This window comes from Petaurus breviceps, unplaced genomic scaffold (genome assembly GCF_028583685.1).
Source record: "Petaurus breviceps papuanus isolate PSGF00001 unplaced genomic scaffold, PetGlider_PUasm1.0 90977, whole genome shotgun sequence".
Taxonomy (NCBI): domain Eukaryota; kingdom Metazoa; phylum Chordata; class Mammalia; order Diprotodontia; family Petauridae; genus Petaurus; species Petaurus breviceps.
In genome coordinates this window covers 6658144-6669880 of record NW_027187391.1, presented here as the reverse complement: position 1 = coordinate 6669880, position 11737 = coordinate 6658144, and the positions used below count along the sequence as shown (strand labels likewise).

At 39.4% G+C, this 11737-nt stretch overlaps 1 protein-coding gene across 5 annotated transcripts; it reads left to right on the top strand.

Moving 5' to 3' along the window:
* Positions 1-4730: 4730 nt before the first annotated feature.
* HEBP2 (heme binding protein 2) lies at positions 4731-10765 on the top strand. 5 transcript variants are annotated; one of them, XM_069077264.1, is made up of 5 exons: positions 4731-4886; positions 5413-5644; positions 6224-6359; positions 7396-7576; positions 10543-10765. In XM_069077264.1, exons 2-5 carry the CDS (start codon positions 5435-5437, stop codon positions 10739-10741), a joined length of 726 nt encoding a protein of 241 aa, XP_068933365.1. In that variant the 5' UTR covers positions 4731-4886; positions 5413-5434; the 3' UTR covers positions 10742-10765. The 5 variants fall into 5 exon arrangements, with proteins under 5 accessions (XP_068933365.1, XP_068933369.1, XP_068933367.1 ...); XM_069077268.1 differs by having other exon boundaries at positions 7396-7587; XM_069077266.1 differs by having other exon boundaries at positions 4732-4886; positions 5413-5527.
* Positions 10766-11737: the final 972 nt, after the last annotated feature.

Genomic DNA, 11737 nt, shown 5'->3' with positions numbered 1-11737 from the left:
ATAAATAGCCTTCAGGTAGGTCCACCTTTCTCAAATCTTCACTCTGACCCATCCTCCATTCACTTACTAAAGACTTTCCTATAGTTCAGGTTTGATCATCCTGCTTGATGAACTCATCTATAAAAGTGATTGTCTGACCATGTATTTTCATCTTCCTTCCTACTCAATAAAACACAGTGGCTCCCTATCACCTCCAGGATCAAATACAAAATACTCTGGCATTCAATGCCCTTCATAATCTTGCCCTCTCCAGGATTCTTATGCTCTGCACCCCGATATGTACTCTTCAATGCAGTGGCCTCTTGGTTGATCCATGAACCAGACACTCCATCTCTTGGCTCAGAGCATTTTCTCTGGCTGTCCCTCAAGCCTGAAAGGCTCTTCCCCTGACCTTTCTGGCTTCCTTTAAGTCCCAAATAAAATCCCATCTACTACAGGAAGCTTTCCCCAAATGCTCTTATTTCCAGTGCCTTCTCTCCATTAATTGTTTCCTATTTACCCTTCATATAGCTTGTATTGTATGTAGTTATTTGCATGTTTTCTACTCCATTAGATTGATAGGGCAGGGACTGACTTTTACCTGTTTTTGTATCCCTAGCACTTATCACAGTGGCTGGCACATAGCAGGCTCTTAATAAATGTTTATTGATTGATTGATTCCTATGTACTAGGCATTGTGCTAAGAGCTTTTCAAATATTATTTCATTTGATCCTCACATTTCCTCTCATTTGTGAAACAGATAATAATGATAATAACTACCTCTCAGTTGTGACACTGAATTAAGAGAACATATATAAAATGCTTTGGAAAACTCATGAATACTCTATAAAGCATCTTAACATTTAACTTCAGCTTTTATCCCCTTAAGAAAGTAAATTTGAAAACCTTAGATGACCATATAATAGGCATTTCGTAGATTTTTAACAGATCCTGGAGTTTATAGGCATAGAATGATATTTCTTAGGCATCACTATAACCTACCTCAGGTCTTTTCTTCCACATGTTTCCTCTTCTGTAGTAAAATAAAATTATATTCCCAATACTGTAATGCCACTTGAACTGACAGCCATATCTGCTAAAGAAAAAAAAAAGAGTTTTTAAAAAAATATATCCCCTTCTCTCCTGTGACCCTGCCAATACCCTGGTGCAGACCTTCCTCATCTAATCCCTGGATTATTTATTTCTTTATTTTTTGCTTTTTGGAGGGCAATTGGGGTTAAGTAACTTGCCCAAGGTCACATGGCTAATTTTTGTGTTGTGTCTGAGGCCACATTTGAACTCAGGTCTTTCTGACTCCAGGGCCAGTGCTCTGTTCACTGCTCCACCTAACCGCCCCAAATGCCTGGATTATTTTAAAAGGAAAAAAATAATGGGCTAAAATACTTTAAAAATATCTTTGAAATACTTTTTAAAAGGTAAGGAATAAAGAAACAGCACAGTGTAGTAAATAAGTCAGGAAAACCTAGGTTTAAAAATTCTGCTTCAGACACTTTTTAGTTGTGTGACCCTTGGCTAGTCATTTGACCCCTGCGAACCTTAGTTTCCCCTCCTGTAAAGTTGAAATAATAGGAACTATCTCACAGGAGTGCTGTGAGGACCAAAAGAGACAAAGTTTATAAAGTGTGTAGCAAGCCTTTAAATTGTACATAAATGTGAAGTATTATTATGCTCATTCATGAAAATCACAGATGTAGAACTAAAGCACCTCAAAGGACATCTAGTCCAACCCACTTATTTTACAAATGAGGAAAATGAAGCACAAGAAAGTTAAGTGATTTGCCCAAGATAACAACAGTATATGTCAGAGGTGGGACTAGATTGCACACCCTCTTCCTCCACAGACAGTGCTCTTTCCTCTGTACCAAACTGCCTCACTGAAGGACATTAAATAAAGTCAAGTTTATCTCTGCATAGTAATAGCATTGAGATTACTTCCAGTAAACTCTTAATCTGTTTAGCACAAGCAAACATATTATTTGGGAGTGGGGAAATGGAAAAAGAAGGTGAAAGTATGTAGGTTAGCTCTTAATAATAACTCAATAATTTGCATGCATTTGGTACTTTAAGGCTTTTTTAGAGAACTTTCCTCACAATAATCCTTTGAGGCAAGTGGTTCAGGTATTATTTTCCTTTTACAGGTATAGAAACTGAGGTACAAAGAAGTCAAATGACTTTCTCTGAGTTACATAGTTCATAAGTATCTGAGGCAGAAGTCAACCTAAAGACATTCTCACTACCATTCCAATATTCTTTTCATCACTAGAAAGTAAACAGTAAGTCCCCATCTCTGCTCCTCAGGTAGCCATTTTAGTTTGGGGGATGAACTGGAGATTCAAAGTAACTAGTGGTGAAGGAGAGGATACAAATTTCATCCAGTATTCCTTAGTACACCCTCGGGCAGATCCAAACCAGAGTATTCCTAGAGAATATGGTTTAGTAAACAAGCTTAGCTTCTGACAATATTATCTCTTTCCTAAACCCTGAAGTCTGCCCTCTCTCTTTCAAATCTCTACCTGTGGCTATGCCCTAGAGAGGAGACTAGATTTATCCCTACATTCACTTGGCTGCTTTGATCTTGTGCAAGTATGTAAAAATATTCTGAGGGCCATTACCCTCATAGTTCCCTGACTATTCCTTTCTCTTCTTCACCTCAATCCCTAAAGAAACTGCCTCCTTTCTTGGTTAAGGCACAAAGCCATATTTTTAAAAATTTCAAGATATGCAGAAAACAAACAGCAAGAGCCAGTTTCTCTGCCTTGTAGAATTCTTACAGCTATGAACTAGGTTTTTTATGAAATCTGGGTCTACGAACCTGTTCATCCCGCTGACCAATGAGGTCACTCCCAGGCATTTGATCAGGTCTTAGAGAAAAATATTAATTGCTGGCATTTAATTTTGTCATTTCCATCATCACCACCATTCCACCCCTTGCTTAAGCTAAGTACAATCTCCTCAGAAGGAAAAAAGAGAAAAAAAAAAAGATGAAAGAAATCGGCACTCCAACTGATTCAAATTAAGAAGTGATGCCAAAAAAATAAAAACATAAATATATTAAATTCAACAAAGAATGGCCTGATGCATTGTCTGCAGAGCCAGCCTACTGACAATGTGAAATTGGGCAAGTTAGTTAAACTTTTCTTGCCAAGCAACTTTCTGATTTATAAATCATAGTCACTGATGTGCATTGGTGGAGTGAAATTCCACCCAGGGAGTTTCCCACATGAATAAAGATCATAAGAACATAGTTCTAGACAAAAGAATACACAGCACATTACATTAGGGTGTCTATCTAGGATTTCTAAAGTGAATATTTATTTTTTCACTCTTATCTGACTTTTTGTGACCCCATTTGGTGTTTTCTTGGCAAAAATACCGGAGTGGTTTGCCATTTCCTTCTCCAGTTCATTTTACAGATGAGGAAACTAAGGTGGAGTTAAATGACTTGCCCAGGGTCACAGCTAGTAAATGCCAGAGACCAGATTTGAACTCAGGAAGATGAGCCTTCCTGACTCCAGACCCAGTATTCTATCTACTACACCATATAACTATCCTATTTGTTGAATTCCTAATTGTAAAGAATATTGTTTTTGTTCTTCACACTAAAGAACTTAAAATTTAATTTGTAAAAATAACAACTAAAGCCTTAAAATATAAACAAAAATGAGACTTGATGCCATTTTTTGACATTAGGCACACCAGTCAACCATAGCATGGATGCATTTAATGTTGGAAGTCATTTAGCCCAACTCCCTCATTTTACAAAATGAAAAAACTGAATGGAGAGGTTGTAACTTGCCCACGGTCACACAGATAGTAAATGCCAGAAGTTGGGCTTTTAACTCAGATCCCATGACTCCAAGTGTACCATGTGCACTTTCCAGGGCACCATAACATAGGGCAAGGGCAAGAACAAGAATGAAAAGTACAGGGCCAGCCAGGTAGCACAGCGAGTAAGAGCACCGGCTCCAGTGTTGAGAAGACCTGGAGATCGAATCCCAGGCTCAGACACTTAGCACCCACCCAGAAACACCTGGCCGTGTAACCTTGAGCAAGTTACTTAACCCCAATTGCTTTAAAAAAAAAAAAAATGAAAAGTACATTTACCGGGATAGGGATTGAAGCTCTTATTTCATTGAAATAGGGAACACCTCTCTACAAAAATATTAAATCTGTGGATTCTCTGCAACTGAAAGTCCTACATTAAGCTTCTTAAGCTGGGGTCCAGAAACTTTAAATATATACATACAGATGCACACATACTTATAACTTTAACATAACTGTTTTTACCTCATAATCCTATGTATTTTAATTTATGAATTTAAAAATACCACTTTGAGGTCTTGGGCTTAACCACATTGCTAAAGGGGTCCATAACACAAAAAAGGTTCAAAACTCCTTTTTTAGAGTTAAGCTTGTTCACTGAGAGATTAAGTAACGTGTACAGGATGAGACAGCTACTAAGTGTCAGAGGTACATACTAAACCCCGATTTTAAACTCAACCCTCCCTCCTTCTGAGGTGAGCTCGCCCCCTACTATTCCACACTGCTTCTTCTAACTCACATTTTCATATTTTTTTTAATGTAAAAGAATAAAAGTTCTGCTTAAAATAGGCAGAAGGACTTGTTCCAGGTCACATTCTCGATGTCAAATGGAAAATCACATTCCCATTGGCTTTAAAGTTTCAAAGTGTTTCTTTCAATCACTTTTTGACATTGGTAGAAAAAAACCTAAACCTGCAAAACCGGACTGCAGTGTTTCCCTATAGGCTACACCCCTTCTCTCTTTGGTGGCCAGGCCTTGCTCCAGCTGCAGTGCGGGAGCGAAGGCGAAGTGATCTCCGGGCTGCTCGGACTCCCAGCGCACACAGCTGCTACCCTGCACCAGGTGAGGGCGAGAGTGGGCGGGAGCAGAGGGGTGTCAGAGACGCCTTCCCCCCCCCCCACCACCCCCCCCCTGCGCAGAGCGGGTTAGTAGATCCTCCCCCCCGCCCGGGGGGGGGGGGGGGGGGGGGGGGGGGGGGGGGGGCGGCCGCCCCCCCCCCCCCCCCCCCCCCCCCCCGCCCTGGTCCTAGGCCTTCATGAACAGCCCAGGGGCTACCTGGGCGGTCACCTGAACAGCTGGGAGAGAGGGCTGGGAGGAGGCTCAGGGTGGCGGTGTGTTTAGAAGGCGCGGGTTCTGTCTGATCCGCCTGGTCCCATCCCGGCCAGACGCTAGGGCAGAGCACGCTGTGGGCGGGCCCGCATCCCTGGAGGCACCCTCGGGCCCCCACGCACGCAGGAGGACCCGCCTGGGCGGAGTTTCTGACTGGGGTGCGGCCCCCTGGGAGCAGGGGCGGAGAAGTGGGTCAAATTACATGGGCCTCCCCTTCTGCTAGGCCTGGTCCCAATTCCGTCCCATCTTTTCCTGAAAGTTAACTCCACCGCGCGTCCAAGATGCCCGACCCAGACCCAGACAAGGAAGTTGCTGAAGACGCCCCCGCCCCCGAGACACCCAACTGGAAGGGCTTGGAGGAGGCAGCCCGGGAGGTAGTGACTGACTTCAACTTAGCAGGAAGGAGGGAGCGGCAGGGCGCAGAGGAAAGCGGTGACTCAGGATGCCCAGGCTCTGAGGCCTGGGATGGGGAGCCAGTTTCCCTCAGGGAAGTAGGTGGGATGGGGTGAAGCTAAAACCCATCCTAGTTTCCTAGCTCTTGGAACACCCTGTCGGGGGTGGGTGGGGGAGGGGGGAAGGGAGGCTTATTTCATACCCGAGTGATTGATAGAGGAGCAAATGTTAGCATCTTGAGACTTTGGGAAGGCCTGCCGGACCAATACTGAGAAACAGTCACATTTTGGTTTAATTTTCAATGTAAAAGCAAAAGTTCCCAGGTCTCATATAATTTTAGCAAAAAGTCACGGTAATTTAAGCTAAGAAATTATTATATGAATATAGGAGTCATCATTCTTCTAGGCAATAAATAACAATAGCCTTATCCTGGAAATCCTGGAAATAAGTATTTCCTGCTGTAAAAATAAAATATTGCCTATGATATAGTAGTGCTTGAGGTTGCAGGCAATTTTTATGTTTCTTTGAATTTATAAGGCACATGCAAAACAGGCTAGTCTCTATTTTCGCACACAGAGTGTGAATTTTAATCGGATTCAGAAGTAGGCCACCATTTTTGTTAAATTTGAGTTTTTAGACCTTCTTCCTTCTGTATTTTTCCCCCCATTTCCTTTAAGCCTGGTAGTTATGAGATCCGGGAGTATGAACCGGCTAAGTGGGTTAGTACCTCGGTTGAGTCAATGGACTGGGATGCAGCTGTGCAAACTGGCTTCACAAAACTTCATAACTACATTCAAGGCAAGAATGAGAAAGGTAAGGTGATTCATGGTACATTCATATGAAATGGTGACTCACTCAGTAATAGGTCCAACGTGGCCTTCAGTTTTAATATATGAAAGGAATTTCATATATAAGGTATAGGCAACCAACTTCTGTTGAATATGACCAAAAAATAATAGAAAAATGTGTCAGTTAAAATTGAAGGACAGCCAGGAAAGACCTGGCTAATAAATAAACTAATAAACACAGATGTTTATTAGCTGTGCCACCCTGGAGAAGATACTCAAATCTCCCCCTCCCTTTATTATTGTCTTGGTTTCATGGCCTCTAAGATCTCTTCCAACTCTAAATCTAGGACCCAATAGACCATTCAGCAAAATAAAGAATAGACAGCAAGATACAGTTCTTACCCTTTGAACCTTATTTTCATCTGTAAATGAGGGGATTGGACCAAATGACCTCAGTTTTATTCCATTCCTAGCTCTCTGATCCTAAGCAATCGAGTACATTTTTAAAAAATCTCCTTGTTCATTTCTTTTATTTGGTAATGGGGAAAAGCCAGTAGTTGAAGGTAACCTTATACGGGGTATTTCAGAACATGGGGGGAAGGGATGGTGGTTGAGTAAAACTCTTTAACATACAGGTGAGAACAAAGCTGGGATAATATTTCATGCCTATCACTACTATGACCATAAAATGTTTCTTCAGAGGTTTTTCTCAGTGTTTTCTCTTTCTTTATTTTTGTTTAATGAATTCATTATAAGCACCTCAAAATAGCCATTTGATCCACCCTTTCCTAGTGTTTCAAGGTTATCTGATGGATTTGATAACCCCAACCGCCAGTAGCATTTAATATGGGAAATAGAGCAAATTAGAGTGTGTGTGTGTGTGTGTGTATACACACATATTTAAGGATTAAAATTTCCTTTAAAATTCCACATATACTAGGAAGTACGGAATATTCTGTTCAAGAAAATTATAGGCAGATAAGATGAGAAATAACTACACAGAAGAGTACAATGTAGTTTCAGCTCATTCTTACTCCTCTCCCCATTTGTAATCATGTTAGAGGTAAAGATCAAGATGACTACCCCAGTGACAAGCTATGTGGAACCAGGTTCAGGGCCATTTTGCCAGTCTACAATTACCATTTCCTTATACATCCCTGCTGAACATCAGTCTGATCCACCGAAGCCTTCAGAGTCAGATGTCTTTATTGAAGACAGAGCCGCAATGACAGTGTTTGTGCGGTAAGTGGGAGGTAATTTAGCTCTTCAGACTGATAATTTTACTTATATGCTCCTACAGTTCCTATGCAACGAGTCTTAGAAAAAAAAGTTAATATATTTAAACAGACATTTCTTTCATGTTTAGATTCAGTTCTATTAAATATTTATTAAACACCTACTATGTGCAAGGCACTGTGCTAGAAGTTGTGGAGAGAGAGATTAAAAAGGAATTTATATTCTATGAAGGAACGGGAGGGTATAACAATATGTACACCCACCCATAATTAAATAATAAATATATACAAATTATTGTCAGGAGGGAAATGTGTTACTAATGGGCATCAGCAGTGAGTTAGAACATGGAGGGTATTTGGAAGCAAGATGGGGATTCCATGAGGTAGAAGTAAAGGAAGTATATTCCAAAGAGGACCACTTGTGCAAAAGAATAATTGGAGTGTGGAATGTTACACAGTGGGAAGAAAGCTCATATGAACAGGTACACTCAGGACTACTAAAAAGGTACATAGATACCAGTAAGATAAATCATGATGAGTTTCTGTTGTGAGGAATGAAAAGGTATATGACAGTCACTGCTTTCCAGGGGCCAGCAGTGTAGTTAGATAACTTGAGTTCAAAAATAGCTACAATGCAAGGTTGTGTGAGTAGAGATGAGTGTAACAGCAGTTGAGAAAAGAAAGGAATTGCTGTTCTCTGGGCTGATGGATCAGGAAAGGCTTCATGGAGGTGAGATTTTAACAGAAAATTTCTTCCAAGTCAAATTAGTTTATAGATCAGAATATTCTTAAAAGTTGACTCTCATTCTCTTGATTTTTCAAATTTAACAATACCTAACTTTTTTTTTTGCATTTTGGAGGGCAGTTGGGGTTAAGTGACTTGCCCAAGGTCACACGGCTAGTTTTTTTGTGTTTGAGACCAGATCCAAACCCAGGTCATCCTGACTCCAGGGCAGGTGCTCTATTCACTGCGCGCCACCTAGCTGCCCCCACAATACCTAACTTTGAGTAGCTGAAGTGTGACTCTCCAACTTTCAAATGAATTCACAGGAATGAAATGTGTTAGTTGAAAAACTTTTGTATTATCAACTCATACTGTGTGTATATATATGAAATTTATATGTATAATAAAGTAACATTTTATTATATTTATATATTTAATTACAAAATAATAATAAATACCTAATATTATACATGTTGGGAGCATGTATATATTTGAAAACTTCAAACTGAATTATAAAACCATGTTCTGATTTTTCTACTCAAACATTTCTATATTGCCTCTAAGGAAAACTGGAAGTGTGGAAAAGAAAGAGCAGAACAAGCAGCTGTCCCTCTCCCTTGCTTTGACCCCATGCATATTGTTTCAGGATAAGATATAACTAATCATGGTCTTCTTTTTACTCCTGATTGGTACTTATTTTGGCAGAGATTTTTGGCATTTCTAAGTATTTGTCTCTAACATCAAAATCTATTACTTTCCTTATTATGTATAACCAGTAATTGTTCAAAACAAATATAAGGTAATAAGTACTTGAGAAAGTGAACTTAATTTACCCACACTTCCCCTGATTCTTATTCTTCCTCCCCCATGTATATCATTTAGAGTATGTTTACATATTAGCAGGAGTGTACTGGGTATTAGGGGAGGACTGGCACCTCTGGTGTGAGGGCTTTGGTGTCCAGGTGGTTACCCAGCTCTCACCTGTGACTCCTGAGGATAGCCACACCCCAGTAAAACCATCCTGACAGAAGGGCTAAGCCAGGTTGAGGGTAACCTCTCAGTGAATTAGGAGGATTCCTGCTCCAAACATGTGAAGACTTTCCATGATGGAATGGGCTAATTGGAACAATTTGTTCCAATGACCATGAAGGCAGCTGAAACAAGTACTGTGGAATGCTAAGAGCTTGGTCAGACATCAAAGACACCAAGGTCATCTGCTGCATCCCCAGGCTATTGCCAGTTATCTTGACTTTTGTCTGGCCTTCTATGGACTTCTATATGTGAACATGTACACTCTATGACTTCTGGGGCTTCAGAAGAGTGAGACTGACTACTTTGTGCAATTCTGCCTCACTTAAATCCAGTTCAAATGCAAGGCAAGACATCAGTCAGTGATGTCACTGGTCCTCTTTGAAAATAAAGTACAAACAATAACATATTAGCAGTCCATTTGAGTATAGGGAAATGATTTTGCTAGCTTAACATGAAGATTTCTATTTCTCCTGTTTCCAAGCATTTTAAAGCTCAAAATGTACGTTTTTTCTTAAAACTTTCCTTTTATTATTGAAAACTGGAAAAGAACCACCCCCAAAAGTACTTAAACTCATTAGTGTTGGGTAAATGTGTTTCGGTTGCATATTCCTGCTCAATGGCTGACTTCAACATAGCTCCTCTGCAGAAAAGGAAAAAACTGTCAAATCTCATTCCATTTTCCTGCTCATTTACCCCTGCATCTCCTTGAAGGAAAGGTTTGAGGTAGATGACAAAAACATTTAAAAAAAAACAAAACAACCAAATTGTTATGATTTAGAAGAGCATAAATTCCCTTGGAGAGGGAATTGTTGTCATTATGTCCCTAGAACAATGCCTGTCATATAATAGGTGCTTAAAAGATGTTCTTTAGATTTCATAGTTCTCATTATTTGAAGATATAGACATGTTGGGGTATGGAATTATACGATTAGTACAATGCTTCTCTTGGATTACTGCTTCTATTGCTAGTTTTCTTACTGCCCCTTCCTTCAGGAGAAACAAGTGTGAGTGGATAATTAGTTGGTCTGGAAAAAATTACTAATCTTGAATTTTATTTTTTATTTTAATTTAATAAAATAAAATTTTATTTTTAAATGCTTATGTTAACCCCCATAACATAACCCTTATGTTAACCCAAGAGTTACTAAAGTATGACTGTTGTTACTAAATAGTAGTATTAAAATTATTCATGTTTTTTTACTTTTTCTTCTTCACAGATCTTTTGATGGATTTTCTAGTGCCCAAAAGAACCAGGAACAACTCTTGACATTAGCAAGCATTTTGAGGGAAGATGGAAAAGTCTTTGATGAAAGGGTTTACTACACTGCAGGCTATAACACTCCTTCTCAGTTGCTTAATAGGCACAATGAGGTGTGGTTAATCAAGAAAAATGAACCTCCCAAAGAAAATGAATAAAAAAAAATTCTTCTAAAGGCAAAAGTTTTGCTTAATGTAGACCTCAATACTACTGTTAAGCAATTTGCTAATCTAGTCTTCTATATAGGAACACTATCAACTGAGCTTAATGTGCCTTTTCCAATGCTTAAAGCTTCCCTTTGCTTCCAGAATAGAGTGGCAGTTCACAATTCCAGCTAAAAACAGCAAACATTTAATCTGATTAATGTTAATAGTCTTTTTCCTTTTTCACCAGAGGGTCAGAGAAATATCCATGAATATATCTTCTTTTCTGATATTATTTTTCTATCCTTGCTTCCATGGGTAGGATACTATCCTTTCTTCCACCAGTGAAATTCTTATCTGTGGAGAGAGTGCCAAGCTATCAGTCCCGGAGATCTCAAATTCCCAGTTGATAGTTGTTAATCAAGACCCTAAACTTCCCGTCACTAAGGACAGCAGTTCTCTATTCCATTGTCAGCTAATTTCCACCCACTTTCTCAAAGGACCACTGGTTCATAAAAGTTGCAACCAAGAATAGGATGCTCATGATACTTTTTTGACTCAGAGCATTCTATTTCAAAGGATGCCTCAATTATTTTCTTAATTCAAGAATAAATCTTAAATTTAAAAAAAAATTATGAATCACTTGTAAGAGGGAATAGTAAAGAGTTCAAACAAATGCAGCAGCAAACACCCTCCCCATGCCTGCCAGAAACTTTACATTTTTTCTAGTTTACTATTATAAACTTCAGTGTCTTCTCTATCATCTGACAAAATGAAGTGATATGTGCTTCCTTAATGTATAGTAGACTTAAAATTATGTGCATTTTTACTCCATTTAACCATATGGCCTCAGTTTTTGATCATATAACTTCCCTTTGTTAATAGTAATTTCAAGTGTGACTTGTAGCTTTTGAGATTGATATTTTCAGTTTGAAAACCCAGATCCTTATTTTCCAGAGGCAATGGGCTATGTCAGTTATATCTCTTTGGTCTGCAAGTCTCTGTTGAACA

Bases quoted from the DNA above. Each gene is read 5' to 3' on its own strand.
- HEBP2 (XM_069077264.1), top strand. From the start codon at position 5,435: ATGCCCGACCCAGACCCAGACAAGGAAGTTGCTGAAGACGCCCCCGCC. The intron at 5,645-6,223 runs GTAGGTGGGATG...ATTTCCTTTAAG, and splicing joins AGCCAGTTTCCCTCAGGGAA to CCTGGTAGTTATGAGATCCG. The intron at 7,577-10,542 runs GTAAGTGGGAGG...TCTTCTTCACAG, and splicing joins GCAATGACAGTGTTTGTGCG to ATCTTTTGATGGATTTTCTA.